The sequence below is a fragment of the Physeter macrocephalus genome, chromosome 18 (genome assembly GCF_002837175.3).
Source record: "Physeter macrocephalus isolate SW-GA chromosome 18, ASM283717v5, whole genome shotgun sequence".
Classification (NCBI taxonomy): domain Eukaryota; kingdom Metazoa; phylum Chordata; class Mammalia; order Artiodactyla; family Physeteridae; genus Physeter; species Physeter macrocephalus.
The window spans coordinates 19,520,911-19,539,506 of NC_041231.1; the positions used below are offsets into that span (position 1 = coordinate 19,520,911).

The 18,596-nt window shown below is 39.9% G+C and overlaps 1 protein-coding gene across 8 annotated transcripts in view; it reads right to left on the reverse strand.

Moving 5' to 3' along the window:
* The window catches only part of CHL1 (cell adhesion molecule L1 like), a 278,402-nt gene that overhangs the window by 36,679 nt on the left and 223,127 nt on the right, over window positions 1-18,596 (reverse strand). For all 8 annotated transcript variants that reach the window (XM_028478803.2, XM_028478804.2, XM_055079546.1 and 5 more), the window contains 4 exons: window positions 14,597-14,728; window positions 4,283-4,423; window positions 3,849-3,960; window positions 2,295-2,461 (listed from right to left, as the gene is read on the reverse strand). In XM_028478803.2, coding sequence (XP_028334604.1) covers window positions 2,295-2,461; window positions 3,849-3,960; window positions 4,283-4,423; window positions 14,597-14,728 — 552 coding nt within the window. The remainder of the gene's footprint in view (window positions 1-2,294; window positions 2,462-3,848; window positions 3,961-4,282; window positions 4,424-14,596; window positions 14,729-18,596) is intronic.

The following is an 18,596-nucleotide window of genomic DNA, read 5'->3' on the forward strand; positions in this document are numbered from 1 at the left end:
AGTCATGTACCACAATGTTCATTGCAGCTCTATTTACAGTAGCCAAGACATGGAAGCAACCTATGTGTCCATCTACAGGTGAATGGATAAAGAAGATGTGGCACATATATACAAATGGAATATTACGCAGCCATAAAAAGAAACGAAATTGAGTTATTTGTAATGAGGTGGATGGAGATAGCTAGTGGGAAGCAGGTGCATAGCACAGGGAGATCAGCTTGGTGCTTTGTGACCAACTAGAGGGGTGGGAGGGAGACGCAAGAGCGAGGGGATATGGGGATATATGTATACATATAGCTGATTCACTTTGTTATACAGCAGAAACTAACAGAACATTGTAAAGCAACTATACTCCAATAAAGATGTTAGAAAACAAAACAAAACAATATGAAGCTCAAACATTGGTACCATGGCTGTCTTGGAAAATGTCTGTTTCTTTATAATTGTTTCAAAACATATAATCCTTACTCTTAAGGACCATATTAAAGGCAGATATACTTTACCCCAATGTGGCACTTGGTAATCCTCTCATAAGCCCAATCTCATGAGCTGACCTCTAACTCCACAATCATGTTCTAATATTTGCTATCTACATGTTACTCAAGAAACTGATTAAAAATGGAAGTGTTAGTAAAATTGAGTTTTTGATATTCCAAGCATGAAATTTGAAGAGGTTATCAAATTGAATTAATTTCAAGTGAATTACTAAACATCCTACTCCTAATTCTAAATTTAAAGAAATCCATTAAATAATAATTGATACCATTTAATAAGCACTTATTTCATTTAACTAGACTGTGAAGAAGTTTACATTCGTTGTGACATTTTACAACAATTCTATGAATATTAATATCTCTACCTTACTGAGAAGATAACTTAAGGCTAAAATGAAATTAAGTAAGGATACTAATATTTTCTAACTAGTAAGGGACTGAGCTGTGATTTGAACTCAAGACTGGAAGACACCAAAGCTCATGCTGCATAGCCTCTTATTCAATTCCATTCTTGACATTCCTTTTTCATATGTAAAAAGTATGCCCTTAATTCTCATGGATACGATTCCTATATAACCCTTACGTATAAAATGGACATTCGAGCAGACCAAAAGTTTATGAACTTGGCCTTCTCTCTGGCCACTAGCAGTTTTGAGGTCCACTTTGGGCCAAGCACTGTGTTGGGCAATCGGAATGTGAAGGTTCATTTGGATTCCAGGCTTCACTCTCATTATCTTTCACCTGGCGGAGTTGCTTATCTTTGATCTAGGTTGGTTTTATAAAGTATAAAAAGAATCATCTTCATTGATGTTATAAGAGCATTTTAAAAATTGCACAAACCACTTGAAAATGCAGACAGACATCCACTATAAGTAGACATCAATGAATATTAATGTGCCTTAAAAATATAGTCTATGGGGTTGGCATGTTGGATAACTTAGGGTATAGAAAAAAATACGATGAAAGAATAAAAGAAGGAAAGAAGGGTGTGCGTGTGTGTGCAGAGAGAGAGACAAATGTTAAGGTAGCAGTGAAAACAGATGATTAAACAAATATGTACCTGTTATCTAAGCAGAGGTAGTAGCAGGCCATGAGAGTGACCTGTCCCAGGAGATACAAACCCTCTCTCCATTTACTATAGAATCTTTCTATTCTTTGTGTTTGCCTGAAGAGGGTTCTCTGAGCAATTTTAAAATCAAAATATTGCTGATGTGATGCCTGTGGATCTGGGTTCCAGTCAGCCTCAATCTAGGTGCTGAGATGCTCCTCTCTGGGACACTGACTTACACCTTGGCACATACTGCACTCTCGAGAGCAATTAAAAATGAAACAGGCTGCTTGAACAAGAGAAAAAATACAGAGCTGTTTATGACTCAAAATGAGGACAAAACCCTCCTCATTTTGTCATGCCGGAGTCTTTACAAGACTGATCCTTTATGAGTTTACTTGTGAAATTTTTAGTTCAAAGAGTTGAATACTGGTGACATTACATTGAGTTGGTTATTGAAATAAAATAGAGTTACAGGAATACACCAAAATAGAGGACTTTTAAATATTGCTGGTCATCCATCACCAAGAACACCTAGTTCCCTCTTACAATTGTATAAAGCCATGGACACAACATCGACCTATCCTATAATTCTTGTGAGGATCGTTTAGATGAAACCCAATCTAGGAGTTCTGAAACAGTCTAAAGAAATTTAACGGATGCCTGAACTTAAATCATATTGTTTCACTTGGGAAAATGAAAAACTGAAGCCATGTGACAATTCATGCAAAGTAAAAACAAAATAAAATTACTTCTAATATCCAAATTGGCTGTGACTGCTGTTTTTCCTTTAGCATTTTCTACCCAACAAGAGTAGGAACCAGCATCTTCTTCTGTGGTCTCGTTGATCTGTAATGTGCCATTCTCATGGAAATGATACCGGCTGCCTTCAAGGGGTTTTGCTTCCTCCACCTTCTGCCTATAGAAAGTATACATCAATTTGGGTTTGATAGACTCCTATACTCTTTTGCAAACAGGCCACTGATGTCATTCAGTCTTATCCCTGCTTCAGGAGCTTAGCAGACCTTATGAAATGTTCCATTAGAGTTCACCACAATTTCTCCAAAATAGACGATAGGTATACATCTTACCTGTGCAAATAGACTGTGACTGGAAGAAACCTGTGTCTGAGCTCTATGCTTCTGCTGTATTTATAATCGCACTCAGTACCACTTTGCATCTGTCCTCAGAGTTTAATAAATAGTTTCTGCCTTATTGATGGTGAACCCTTTAGTTAGTCACTGCTTCAGGGTACTAAATGGGAAAGCTAGTACTTGAAAGAGATAATGAACCTTCTAAACCTCCTGCTGTCCTAGAGGAACACTGGTCACTCACAAATATAGGCCAGGAAGTCTTTCCTGTCCTGTGGACATGGATTACATTGACCCTCATCACCCAGAGTCATTTTCTCCTACACTGATCCATTTTCCAAGCACTTGCTGCCACAGCTTGATTCTCCCTATACATTTCACAGTAAGAGGCTACTGGAGAGAAAATATCCAAAGGACAAAGTCTGGCTGCTGGTCACACGAGATTTTATAGGGCAGGCACTAGGGTAAGGCAAGTGAGGCACTTGCCTCAGAGACAAAATTTAAGGGTTACCAAAAAAAAAAATCTCAGTATAATCAAGATAAATATTTTAATGAGGTATTTCTAAAAGTCAAAAATAATACAAAAGAATCCACAATGAACAAAATATCCAAATTTTAAATAAAGACAGAATCTGACCCTATACTTGGATGACCTTGCCTTGCTCTCCTCATTCTAATCTCAGCCCTGCAGAGCCCTGGGAAAAATTATTTAAGACTAGTTTAACCAAGTTTTTCTAGTGACGGAACAAATATGGTAGATTCATACAGTGCTGTGTTTGGAGTTACTATACCAACCAATATATCGAAATTAAATTCAAAATACATGTTGACAAAGTTTTAAACATAGGCACTTGGAATGAAATGCAGACTTAACAATTATTTAGATAATACCCAAAACAACAACAGTAATGTCTGACCTTAGCTACATCCATAATGGAGACCTGAACTACCTATAAAATTGTCTTAGCAATCACTTCAATTTTTTGCTTTCCTTTGTGCGCAAAAATGGCTCTCCATGTTTCCCCATGTGAGAGAATACTACAAATCTAGTCAACAGTGCCAGGAAAGGTAGGTAAGTAAGTTTGCTACCTTATTTCTCAGAGGCACTCGCTACATGTAATAACTTGACACAGTGCAGCCTGTCAAATGATGGATGAAGAAACAAGGCACAATCTACAACTGACATTCTCTTAAGAAAACCAGGTAACAGCTTACCAGGACACAATCGCCTCGGGTGAAGCAAAGAACTCACAATGTAAGAAAGCACTGTACCCAACCACCGTGGCATAATTTTCTTCATCTGCAGTTTGTATCAATGGACGGACATCTATTGGAAAACAATATAAATGCAGTTTTAAATGTTCATATAAGTAATACAAGCAAATTAATTTTTTTCTATATCCCAGCCATATTAATAAGGGAAAACAGTTGAATATCACAGTTCGTATTCTTGAATTAGAAAGTATCCCAATGCAATACATTTTTGGAAGTATAACTTTTAGCATGAGGTCTCATGCTCAAATGTAAGGTGAAAGGTACTTTAATTTTTTCCCATGTTTTATGTGCCGAGAATTCAATCTACTTGTATGACCGTGAACATTTTCCTGTAGAAAAGAGCAGACAAATAGTCTGCTCCCAGGTATGCTTACCTACAACATCGATGTTGGCATTGGCAAGGATAGTGCCATGGACATTCGAGGCTTCACACTGGTACACAGCGGTGTGATTTGGTTGCACGTTGGTAAAACTGATTTCCCTGGGGGAGATGACATCACCAGAAAATGGATTTCCTACAAGAGATGAAAGACTGTCAGTGTGATAAAAAATAGAACCTAAAATATTTATACACTATTCATTAAACGTGTCACACAGTATCTATATTTTAAGACCAGTTTAGGCTGAATAAGAGTCCATTGAAGCCAGTTCTTTAGAATTTCTTAACGTCAACCATGATTTTTTCTTTCCTGACCCTTCTGCAATTTCAATCGTCCTTCAAATGAGTATTTATTGCCAAAGTATGTGTTGATCTCTAGCTGTCTGCCTCTCCATACCCACACCCACAAGTAAGATTCCACATTTTCTGTTTAGCACTCAAGTCCCACTATGAACTGAATCTCACTCACTCTTGTAAGTGAAGTCCTGATACTGCCCAGCATAAACCACATGATCAACACAGCTGGATCCCCCCGATGCACCAATATTGACTGCTATCTTCCCCCTTGACATGTTGTTCCTCTGTTTCACTTCTGGGCCCTTCTGCAATTTTCCCATCTACACCATTCATTTCAATTGCCCTGCTTTGCTATTTAACCACTACAGATAAATAGCTCATATATTTCATTTTCCCAGGAGGACTAAACTCTTCTTGAGAGCACAGACCAGGTTTTCTACCTTTTTGGCAATAAATCTTACCCCACTGCTTATCCATGTATAATTCTTGATATCTCTTGATTTCTTGAAATATCTTTTGGAAGTGAGAAAACCTAATATTTATGGCACTTTATTTTTTTTTAAGATTTATTTATTCATTTATTTATCTTGGCTGAGTTGGGTCGTCGTTGCTGCACTCGGGCTTTCTCTAGTTGTGGCGAGCGGGGGCTACTCCTCGTTGCGCTGCACGGGCTTCTCATTGCGGTGGTTTCTCTTGTTGCAGAGCACGGGCTCTAGGCGCACGGGCTTCAGTAGTTGTGGCACGAGGGCTCAGTAGTTGTGGTTCGCAGGCTCTAGAGCACAGGCTCAGTAGTTGTGGCACACAGGCTTAGTTGCTCCGTTGCCTGTGGGATCTTCCCGGACCACGGCTCGAACCCCTGTCCCCTGCATTGGCAGGCGGATTCTTAAGCACTGCACCACTAGGGAAGTCCCTATGGTGCTTTAATTAAGGGCCAGTGAACTCTGTGGGATACAGCACATGTGTTATCTCATTAACTCTGCTCAGAACCTGCAAGATCAGCACCAATATGGCCAGTGAGCAGGTCGGGGGGACCGTATTTCAGTAAATACCACATCCCACAGGATTAAAAAATAATAATAAATTTATTTATTTATTTGTTGTGGTGTGAGGGCTTCTCAGTGTGGCGGCTTCTCTTTCTTGTGGAGCAAGGGCTCTAGGTGCACGGGCTTCAGTAGTTGTGGCACACATGCTCAGTAGTTGTGGCTCACGGGCTTAGTTGCCCCGCGGCATGTGCGGATCTTCCCAAACCAGGGCTCGAACCCATGCCCCCTGCATTGGCAGGCGGATTCTCATCCACCGCGCCACAAGGGAAGCCCCATTCCCACAGCATTTGGCCATGTGCCAAAACACGTGCCCTGCTCTGAAACTACAAACAAGAAGTGGGAAGAGAAACATATTAGCTAGGAATGTTGAAAAAGGGGCACAAATGTTAAAATTTTTCATTTATGGGCTTCCCTGGTGGTGCAGTCGTTAAGAATCCACCTGCCGATGCAGGGGACACGGGTTCGATCCCTGGTCCGGGAAGATCCCACATGCCACGGAGCAACTAAGCCCGTGCGCCACAACCACTGAGCCCACACACAACTACTGAAGCCCACGCGCCTAGAGCCCATGCTATGCAACAAGAGAAGCCACCGCAATGAGAAGCCCACGCACCGCAATGAAGAGTAGCCCCTGCGCGCTGCAACTAGAGAAAGCCCGAGTGCAGCAATGACAACCCAACTCAGCCAAAAAAAAAGAAAAAGTGACGATGCTAAGTTTTAGGTCATAGAAAACATTGAATATTACATAATAAAATAGAAGATTTTTTTAACATCTTTATTGGAGTATAATTGCTTTACAATGGTGTGTTAGTTGCTGCTGTATAACAAAGTGAATCAGCTATATGTACACATATATGCCCATATGCCCTCCCTCTTGCATCTCCCTCCCTCCCACCCTCCCTATCCCACCCCTTTAGGTGGTCACAAAGCACCGAGCTGATCTCCCTGTGCTATGCGGCTGCTTCCCACTAGCTATTTTACATCTGGTAGTGTATATAAGTCCATGCCACTTTCTCACTTTGTCCCAGCGTACACTTCCCCCTCCTCGTTTCCTCAAGTCTATTCTCTATGTCTGCATCTTTATTCATGTCCTGCCCCTAGGTTCTTCAGAATCTTTTTTTTTTTTTTTTAATTCTTATACATCATTTTTCCCTCTGGGAGTGAGAAATAAATACATCTTTACACTTAACTGTGAGCTCCATGGGAGCAAGACCTTGTCTAGGCGTTGTGCACTACGTTCCTAGTGACTAAAGAGCAGCTATCACAGAGGAGGCAGTCAGTAAACATCTCTTGGAATGACTGAAAACATTTTTGTAGTCAGGCATTTTACCCACGGCCAAAAAATAGCCCCTGCAAGATGGCCACAGTCTAATCTCTACAACGTGTGAACATTTTACCTTATGTGGCAGAAGGGACTTTGCAGATGTGATTAAGGTCAAGGACCTTGAGACTGGATGATTATTCTGGATTATCCAAGGGGGCCCAAAGAAATTATAAGGCTCCTTATAACCAGAGAACCTTTCCTAGCTATGGCCAGCCAAAGAGAGACGTGACTAGGAAAGAATGGTCGGAGAAACGCAACGTTGCTGTTTTGAAGTTGGAGGAAGGGAGCCGTGAGCCAAGGAATGTGGGCAGCCTCTAGGAGCTGGAGAAAACAAGGAAAGGGTTGCTCTCCTAGAGTCTCCAGAAAGCAGCACAGCACCGCTGACACCTTGATCTAAGCCCAGGGAGACTTGCGTTGGCCTTCCAACCTACAGAATTGTAAAATAATAAATGTGCACTGTTTTAAGCCACTGAATTTGTGGTAACTTGTTAGGGCAACAATAGAAATTTGATACAATGCCGTAGGACAATTTATCTCTTAAGAAGCATCAAGATGAGTAGTTCTTACAAGTTTTTTAACGTTAAAAAGAATTGTGTCTCTGATCTCATCCTGTACTCCCACACCCTACTTCGAATTTAACAAGTTTCAGAGGAAACCCCATCATCCTGTTCAGTTCTCATACCATTTGCGCCATGGTAAACTGAGTCTGCATAGCATTACAAAAAGAAGAAATGAAACTATGGCCTCCTGTTTGGGTGACAAGTAATTAAACATTGCTCCAAGATGCCTTCTGGGATAGGGATGGCAACTGCAGAGTATTGTGCCATACAGACTTCCAGGAGCTTCCAGAATTCTAGAAAGCCAAGTTCTTTATCAAACGAAAACCACTAGTCCTGACCTAAGTTGTCTTTGGTCAGCTCAAAGGGCAAAAGTGCAATATAGGGGGAGAAACTTCAGCTCTGGAATTAATCATTTCAGTTCCATTTATGGCTCTACATTCACTTGGGTTGTGTCCTCAATCAAGTAAGTAATGTAATCTCTGAGCGTCATTTGCCACATCTACAACCTGAAGAATAAAGTATCTCCTTTGCAGGGCCCACTGGGAGGCTCAGAAATATTGGATGCAAAGTATTTGAAAAAGGTTAGGCTTGTAATCAATAATAGTAATCATTTTGATTTAATTTTCAAATATTCTATATAAAGGCTATGTAATTGCTAAACATATAAGCTTAAAGAGATTTCAAACCCTTAATGATCCACTGGCATCAAACATCCCAATTATAAATGGTTATGACCTGTTGGCAGGGAAGCAACGAGAGCTGTGCAAAGAACACAGGACGTGGGTTCCAAAAATGTGGCTTTGGTTCTAGGTCTGCCATTACTCAGCTGTGCTATCTTGCACTAGTTTGTCTTCAGCCTCGATGTGCTCATCCATCAACAAACGTGTTGGCTCTATTTTGGATATAAATCCATAACCTAACTGTTACTACTACCAATCTAGCCCAAGGGCCCAGTATCTTTTAGGCAGCTCCTAATTGGAGTCACACAATTGCTTCTCCATTCAGAGGCCAGAAAAATTCTTTGTTAATAAATTAGAGCCTGTCACTCTTCTGCTCTAAATCGTCCAAGAGCTGCCCGTCTTATTCACAGTCATATCCCAAGTCCCCTTTTGGACCTTCCCCTTTACGTATGATGTGGTCCCTGCACCTCCGGACTAATCTCTCCCGGCACTGCCCCCTCCCTCTCTCACTCGGCTTCAGCCACACTGCAGTCCTTGCTTTTCCTCAACACTCCAAACATACCTCGGGTCTTCACACTCACTGACCTCTCCACCCTGAAAGCTCTTTCACAGGTAGTTGCACAGCTGCATCACTCACCTCTTTCAGATCTCTACTCAAAGGTAAAAAACCACAAGGATCTTACTAGTATTATCTTAAAATCGGAGAGCAGCTCTAGGTCCTGGCCTTCTCTTACACCCACCCCGTCCCCAGCTAGTTTTCACTTTACCACATTTATGTGTTTGGCTATTGCTCGTCTCTCCCCACTAGAATGTCCGATTCATGAGAGCAGGGGCCGTCCGTTTCATTCACTGCTATCTCCCAAGCAACAAGGCTAGTGCCTGGCACAAAGAAGGCATTCAACAAATATTATTGAATGAAATAATCTGTTAAATATGAAGAATCGTACTCCCTTTAAAAGGCTCATGTGGGGACAAAGCAGTATGTGAAGGTTCTTCATAAAGAGCCAAGTGCTATTCAAATATAAAATTTTATGATTTTATGATCCAGAAAATCTGCATTTTTTGTTTTAGCATCCTTAACATTCGTTATAAACAAAAGTTGTTTTCATTTCTGATTTACCTGAAGTCTTACTTTTCATTTCTTATTCTGTTCTCCAAAGAGATGAGGAAAAATGTCTCAAATTGAGAAAACTAATAATGAGGGCTGAAGTGTCATCAACAGATGAATGACTAAAGAAAATGTGAGATAACTGCTATATTTAAAAAGGATAACCAACAAGGACCTACTGTAGAGCACAGGGAACTCTGCTCAATGTTACGTGGAAGCCTGGATGGGAGGGGAGTCTGGGGGAGAATGGATACCTGTATATGTATGGCTGAGTCTCTTGGCTGTGCACCTGAAACTATCACAACATTGTTAATCGGTTATACTCCAATATACAATAAAAAGTTTAAAAATAAATAAAAACAGACAGATTCACACAAAAAAATAGAAAATGTGAGATACACACATATATATATATATCATACACACACATATGCACACAATGGGGTATTATTCAGCCATAAAAATGAGAAAATCCTGTCATTTGTAACAGACTGGATCAACCTTGAGGGCATTATTGTAAGTGACATAAGTCAGACAGAAAAAGACACATACTGTATGATCTCACTTATACGTGAAATATAGAAAACAAAACAAAACAAGCTCATAGATACAGAGAACAGTTAGCGGTTGCCAGAGGATGGGCCAAATGGGTGAAGCGGGTAAACAGGTGTAAACTTCCAGTTAGAAAACAAATGTCATGGAGATATAATGTACAGCCTGGCAGTAATAGTTATTAATACTGTATTGCATATTTGAAAGTTGCTAAGAGAGTAGACCTTAAAAGTTCTCATCACAAGCAGAAAAATTCAGTAACTCTGTAAGGTGACAGACATTAACTGGACTTACCGAGGTGATCATTTTGCAATATACACAAATGACAAGGCAACTGCAGAGTATTGTGCCATACAGACTTCCAGGAGCTTCCAGAATTCTAGAAAGCCAAGTTCTTTATCAAACGAAAACCACTAGTCCTGACCTAAGTTGTCTTTGGTCAGCTCAAAGGGCAAAAGTGCAATATAGGGGGAGAAACTTCAGCTCTGGAATTAATCATTTCAGTTCCATTTATGGCTCTACATTCACTTGGGTTGTGTCCTCAATCAAGTAAGTAATGTAATCTCTGAGCGTCATTTGCCACATCTACAACCTGAAGAATAAAGTATCTCCTTTGCAGGGCCCACTGGGAGGCTCAGAAATATTGGATGCAAAGTATTTGAAAAAGGTTAGGCTTGTAATCAATAATAGTAATCATTTTGATTTAATTTTCAAATATTCTATATAAAGGCTATGTAATTGCTAAACATATAAGCTTAAAGAGATTTCAAACCCTTAATGATCCACTGGCATCAAACATCCCAATTATAAATGGTTATGACCTGTTGGCAGGGAAGCAACGAGAGCTGTGCAAAGAACACAGGACGTGGGTTCCAAAAATGTGGCTTTGGTTCTAGGTCTGCCATTACTCAGCTGTGCTATCTTGCACTAGTTTGTCTTCAGCCTCGATGTGCTCATCCATCAACAAACGTGTTGGCTCTATTTTGGATATAAATCCATAACCTAACTGTTACTACTACCAATCTAGCCCAAGGGCCCAGTATCTTTTAGGCAGCTCCTAATTGGAGTCACACAATTGCTTCTCCATTCAGAGGCCAGAAAAATTCTTTGTTAATAAATTAGAGCCTGTCACTCTTCTGCTCTAAATCGTCCAAGAGCTGCCCGTCTTATTCACAGTCATATCCCAAGTCCCCTTTTGGACCTTCCCCTTTACGTATGATGTGGTCCCTGCACCTCCGGACTAATCTCTCCCGGCACTGCCCCCTCCCTCTCTCACTCGGCTTCAGCCACACTGCAGTCCTTGCTTTTCCTCAACACTCCAAACATACCTCGGGTCTTCACACTCACTGACCTCTCCACCCTGAAAGCTCTTTCACAGGTAGTTGCACAGCTGCATCACTCACCTCTTTCAGATCTCTACTCAAAGGTAAAAAACCACAAGGATCTTACTAGTATTATCTTAAAATCGGAGAGCAGCTCTAGGTCCTGGCCTTCTCTTACACCCACCCCGTCCCCAGCTAGTTTTCACTTTACCACATTTATGTGTTTGGCTATTGCTTGTCTCTCCCCACTAGAATGTCCGATTCATGAGAGCAGGGACCGTCCGTTTCATTCACTGCTATCTCCCAAGCAACAAGGCTAGTGCCTGGCACAAAGAAGGCATTCAACAAATATTATTGAATGAAATAATCTGTTAAATATGAAGAATCGTACTCCCTTTAAAAGGCTCATGTGGGGACAAAGCAGTATGTGAAGGTTCTTCATAAAGAGCCAAGTGCTATTCAAATATAAAATTTTATGATTTTATGTTCCAGAAAATCTGCATTTTTTGTTTTAGCATGCTTAACATTCGTTATAAACAAAAGTTGTTTTCATTTCTGATTTACCTGAAGTCTTATTTTTCATTTCTTATTCTGTTCTCTAAAGAGATGAGGAAAAATGTCTCAAATTGAGAAAACTAATAATGAGGGCTGAAGTGTCATCAACAGATGAATGACTAAAGAAAATGTGAGATAACTGCTATATTTAAAAAGGATAACCAACAAGGACCTACTGTAGAGCACAGGGAACTCTGCTCAATGTTACGTGGAAGCCTGGATGGGAGGGGAGTCTGGGGGAGAATGGATACCTGTATATGTATGGCTGAGTCTCTTGGCTGTGCACCTGCTGGATGGGAGGGGAGTCTGGGGGAGAATGGATACCTGTATATGTATGGCTGAGTCTCTTGGCTGTGCACCTGAAACTATCACAACATTGTTAATCGGTTATACTCCAATATACAATAAAAAGTTTAAAAATAAATAAAAACAGACAGATTCACACAAAAAAATAGAAAATGTGAGATACACACATATATATATATATCATACACACACATATGCACACAATGGGGTATTATTCAGCCATAAAAATGAGAAAATCCTGTCATTTGTAACAGACTGGATCAACCTTGAGGGCATTATTGTAAGTGACATAAGTCAGACAGAAAAAGACACATACTGTATGATCTCACTTATACGTGAAATATAGAAAACAAAACAAAACAAGCTCATAGATACAGAGAACAGTTAGCGGTTGCCAGAGGATGGGCCAAATGGGTGAAGCGGGTAAACAGGTGTAAACTTCCAGTTAGAAAACAAATGTCATGGAGATATAATGTACAGCCTGGCAGTAATAGTTATTAATACTGTATTGCATATTTGAAAGTTGCTAAGAGAGTAGACCTTAAAAGTTCTCATCACAAGCAGAAAAATTCAGTAACTCTGTAAGGTGACAGACATTAACGGGACTTACCGAGGTGATCATTTTGCAATATACACAAATGACAAACAATTATGTTGTACACCTGAATCTAATATAATGCGTGTACGTTATGTATCAATCAAAAAAAGAAAAAAAATTTTCAGAACTGTTCATTGTTTTGCCAGAGTATTTGTATTTTAAATAAGTAAGCACATTCTTTCTTCTGAAAGCTATAACAAGACAGAACTGAAAGTGATTTTGTGTCGTTATCTGCTGAGAAAGTAGATATGGTCATACTGTTATTTGACAATTTCTAGATTAATAGTCATAAGCTTATGTGAGTAATAGATATTTTAAAATAACTATCATTTTAATTTTCAATCTCATCATCGAATATGTTCAGTTAGTATCTGCTTGTCATTGACACTGTACCTATTGTCACACGAAGAAAAATAAAACAGGTGTGTTTCTCAAAAATAACAACGAGCACTAAGGCTTCCTGAGTATTTGCTATGTGAAAACCATAGTAAACAATACTTTGGGAGTGTTGTTTGCGTGGCAGTCACTGTGCTAAACATTCTCTATGTGTGGCATTTAATCTACATAAAATTGCCCAATGGTCGGTGCTATTTTCATCCCCATTTTACTGATGAGTAAACAGGTTTGAAGAGGGTCGGTAATACACCAAATCACACAGCTAGTAAATGGTAGAGCCTGAATGCAAACAAAGACGCTCCGGATCCAGAGTTTATAAACTTTCACAATGTTCTACAGATAAGTAATATCCTACTTGGTAGACTCCATTGATTTCTTTTAATTACAACCAACTACCATTAGTTTCATTTTGCAGTTAAAAACTTAAGCTTCAGGAGATTCCCAGCTGTATGATCTTGAGGTGTTTAGTGAATCTCCCCAAGCTTAGGTGCACAGCCTAGTTGGGACTCCAGGTCTATATGTCACCAGGATGCCTACCCTGATACGAGTGGGTCTAGGGCAAAGGAACTAATAGAATCAACACACATATGTCTCCACATTGTAAATGCTCTAAATCAAGCTGATCAATTGACCAATAAGATCTGTTCTATTATCCTGCTTTAACAAAGACATTCAAAATGACCAGGGACGGGACTTCCCTGGCGGTCCAGTGGTTAAGACTTCGCCCTCCAGCTCAGGGGATGCAGGTACATCCCTGGTCGGGAAGCTAAGATCCCACATGCCTCGTGGCCGAAAAAACAAAACAGAAAACAGAAGCAATACTGGAACAAATTCAATAAAGACTTTAAAAATGGTCCACATCAAAAAAAATCTTAAACAAGACCAGGGCTCTAGGTTCAAATTGAGAATTTGGGACTTCTTGGAGCTCTATGCTGGAACACAGTGGAGTGGGGAGATTAGGCATTCAGCCCTGGTCCATCCCTTCTTTTCCACGCCCAGCCCATCTGGGAAGGGCTCAGAGCTGACTGCGCAGGGGATTTTTCTGGTTTTGGGTAGTGAAGCTTGGTCGAGAACCTAAAGTGAGCCAGGGTCAGGCTTTGCATGTCACTTTGGCCCTGCGGACTTCTCAAATCATGGAGATAGGCATGCCATAGCAGGTCCTTGTAAAGAGCAGAACCCAGGGAGGAGTCCCTGTTGCCTGGATCCAAGGGATGTCCTGAATTCCAGCCTGTGCTCTCAACCACTAGGTCCCTGGACCTGTTTCCTCTCAGGGAGAGGAACCTTCCTCCTTGGATGCATCCTCTATGTCATTCAGTTGTCTTATTTTTTAAAACTTATTTTTATATAATTAACATAATAGCCCAACAAATATTAATTATGGCTTTTCCATAAATCTAAGCATAAATCAAATTGCTTTGAAAGATGCAATTTTGGATTTCCTGGTTAGATCTGTCTTGTCAGTCCAGCCACTTACCAACTCCACTTTAGCCATAACGAGGGTGTCTAAACACTGTATCCCATCAAACCACTGCCTTCAGCAGTGCCTCACAGTTGGTGTTTGCACTTACTCTCAATTGGGAAACCATTGACTCTCCACTTGATTGTGGGCTCAGGTTCTCCTTCAGACTCACAAAGCAGGATACCACTGCTCCCAGGGCTATACACGCCACTCTGAGGTTTCTTTGTCCAGCGAGGGGGCTCTGGAAATAAACTGAAGAGCTCATCAGCGTTTTCTTGATCACAGAAGGTCCAAAAATGTTAAGGGCTGTATTTCTAGTATGCACCAGCAGATGGCAGACACAACAAAGTGTTTCACACTAGCTGTTTTTCATAAATGTTCTCTAACGCAAGACGGTCATTGTGTTCGCCTGGAATAGGGTTTGTGTGTGGTTATGTGCTTTGATGTGTGTGTGTGTTGCAATCTGGAATCTTAGCATGTATAATAAAATCAACACACTAAAAATAGTTACCTACAGTCACTTTATTTAGCTACACAAGTATCTATCTCATTACAGAAAATGAAGGACGGGTAACCATGTGAAGTTTATTGAGTGCAAGGCAACCAAAATGGCCGATATTCAAGAAATATATTTTGAAAAATTTTTAATGAAATTAAAACGTTCAGCCGTTATTTTAAATATTTCTTAATTAATGACTTATAGCATTTATCTGTCCATATGTAATTATCTATCTTAAGAATTTGGGAGACATTACTTCCTAGACATTTTTTTTTGCAAGGGGGTGGGAGAAGGAATCCTAAAACCAGTATTTGCCTTCAAAACAATGGAGGGAAAGAGAGATTTAAATCATATACTTGCATCTTTCTATGCCCTAACGCTCCAATCTTATAATTCTAAGTGGTGTGTTTCAATATTGAAGGAGATGTTCTTTAGTGCAAACATTACTGTCATGTTTTGTCACCTTAAGTATATTATTATGTCAGGGGTGAAGAAAAGATTCATATTAAAGCGTGGATGGTTTGGATAATTTGATTTCAGAGAAAATTGCACAATACCGGCAGGTAGTAATTCCCATCAAGTGTTGCTTATTTTCCCCAAGACATTTCTGGATTTCCATTTTTAGTCAAAAAGGAAAGTCTTTAAGATACATATATGTATAAAATGAAAAATGTCATTTAAACAATTTTTTAAGGAAAAGAGGGATTGTGTGGGGGAAAAAAAAGTCTATAAATTCACCAGGGAAAACAAAAATATACAAATATCCCTGGCAAGTTTAAGTCTGAGCAAGAGACATGGCTTTGTAATTATTCAACAGGGTGTGGACTTGTTAAATTCCAAGTTATATATGTGTCTTCATAATCTACAATTTGTAAATATTTAGTCATTTAGTTTAAAATGCAGTAGTCCAAATTATAAACGGCACATGACCCTCCGAGGTGAAGGGTTTTAGGTTTTGTGTGTTTGTCTGCATTTTTTATGTGAGTGTTACTTTCTTTTGGTCTTTGCATACAACCACAGTGAAATTAAACACTTGAGTTAGAGAAAAAACATGAAATTTTCCTTATTCACAGTAGAAAACTAAGACTATTGCTTTCAGAACATGTAAAAATACAGGAGATCATGGGGATACAATATATAGCATAGTGAGTATAACGGATAAATAATACTGTATTGTTTATTTGAAAATTGCTAAGAGATTCGATCTTAAAAGTTCTCATCACAAGAAAAAAATTGTAACTATGTGGTGATGGATGAAAATGACACTTCTTGTGCTGATCATTTTGCAATACATACAAATATCAAATCATTATGTTGTATACCTGAAACAAATGATGTGATATTCCAATTATATTTCAATAAAAATAATAAAGGATACCATGTAATTATGACCTTTCCCTAAATCTTTATGAATAATAAAATCAAGATTTCCATTTCTATTCTCATCCTACAAATTTCATTAATCCTTCGGTATCTGTGTTTAGATCTACTACTGTTAGATCTTAGGTACAGGGTGCTTAAATGACCATCTTATCCAACCATTTCACCTTACAGATGGAGTACTGAGCTTTGGAGAAGTCATCTAACTTGCCCAGGGTCACCAGGAAAAGAAACCCCACTTTCTGTTCTTGCCATTCCATGGACCTGCAGACCTATTGGATGATGAGCACCGAGACTCCGAAGTAAACGTGGTGCTATTTCTAACTCATTACTATTTCACTAATTTGGATCACAGGTAGGAACCAAGGCCAAATAGCTTTACCAACTTTCACCCTGTGCTTCGAAATCCACGCTTCCGCAACAGCTATCAACTGACTCAAGAGGTTTTGCGTATCCACTAGAAATCATCGTTAAACTGTACCTGAACCCCTTCTCATAAGCTTTGTTTATAAATGTTTGGAAATTTGTTTTTATGCTTCTCATCCCTGTTTCTCCTGAAGAATTAAGCTGTCCCTGAGCAAAGGTAGAACTGGCCATGCAATGTGAGAGGGACTTCAAGCCTGTCTTGTTCAGAGCATCTTCTTCTTGGGCCTGTCATGACACTGCTCTCAATTCCAGCCCAGACTGAGAATCTCACAATTGGGATCCGTAGTGAGAGCACCTAGACTAGATCACTAGATTAGTGATCTCTGAAGAGCCAGGGCAGAACTGTTCTCTTTCTGATGACTCCTCTGCTTTGTATAGGGGAACAAAATCTGCCACCCCAAAATATTTCTTTGGCATGCAGATTGAGCTGAAAACAATCAAGGCCCAAAAGACTCAGGAAGAAACTCTGACCTGCCCCCTAACCGCCTAAAATAGTTTAGATAGAAGGCCTGTTTCTGGAAGAGAGCTACTACAGAAATATCTGCCCAGAACATGGGCTAGTTGTGGTAGGGGAAGCTCTGCAGGGCCTAGAGATTAGAGTCCACTCTGTGTCCCACTGTCTCTGTCTGGCCCAGCAAACATCTGTGTACCAAACATTTTCTCCTCCACCTCCAGTCTTCCTTGGAGATGCTGTCCTGTCCCCCTTTGAAGTCCCAAACATCCTCTTTGGTCTTTAGCTGAAGATGGTATTTAAGATGAGGCTTTGGCCATTTGGGTGAGTTACTCCGTTTTTCTGGCTCTCTCCCATGTATACATATTATTACACTTTTGTTCTATTTTCACCTGTTAATCTGTCTCATGTCAATTTAATTCTTAGATGAGCCACAACAAAATAGAAAGAAAGAGGAAAATTTCTTTCTCCCCAACACTGGCACAATGAGAACAGATGCATGTGGGGTAATTTTCAGTTGAACTGAAATGACTGATCCCCAAAGACTCCATTGAAAAAGGAAGGGGCCTTGGACAGGAGGGAATCACTGACTTCTGGTCATTCACAGTCTCATAATTTCATACCTTGATTGAACATATTTACTTCGTTGCTACTCTGACAATAGGACGCATGGTGAGCCTGAGGACACTGGTGCAGGACAGGAAATGTCTGGTGGCTGAAATGAGGCTAAGGGCATGCAGGGACAGAGAACAGATTTTTCCAGAGGTTGGAACATGCAACTCTATTCCTGACAGGTAAGATCTATTTGAAAGGATGAAAAAAGGGCTCAAGAGAGAAGAATGATTAAAATGGAAAACTCTGGGAGAAAACAACATCACTGAATCCCAGTCTTTTATCTATTATCCTAAAATCTATGGTAACTGATGAAAACAACTTATGTTGAAACTTTACTCATGTAGTCATAATTGTAAATTTAAAAATAAGATGATAACTTTCTCTCACACTGCTCAAAACTGAGATGCAAATGTCTGAACATTTAGAATGTGATAAGCAAGCTAATTAGAGATGTTTTTCACTAGAAGGAAAGCAAAATGAAACAGGAAATTTGGTACCTATGAAACTTACAACACAGGTTATTTTCTTGTAACAGATTTCTATATCCTAACAGATCAAAAATTATTAGGTTCAGCAAACTTGAATTTCATTGCAACTTTTTGGAAATAAATGTATTTGAAAATGAGGCTGGGGCTTCCCTGGTGGCGCAGTGGTTGCGCGTCCGCCTGCCGATGCAGGGGAACCGGGTTCGCGCCCCGGTCTGGGAGGATCCCACATGCCGCGGAGCGGCTGGGCCCG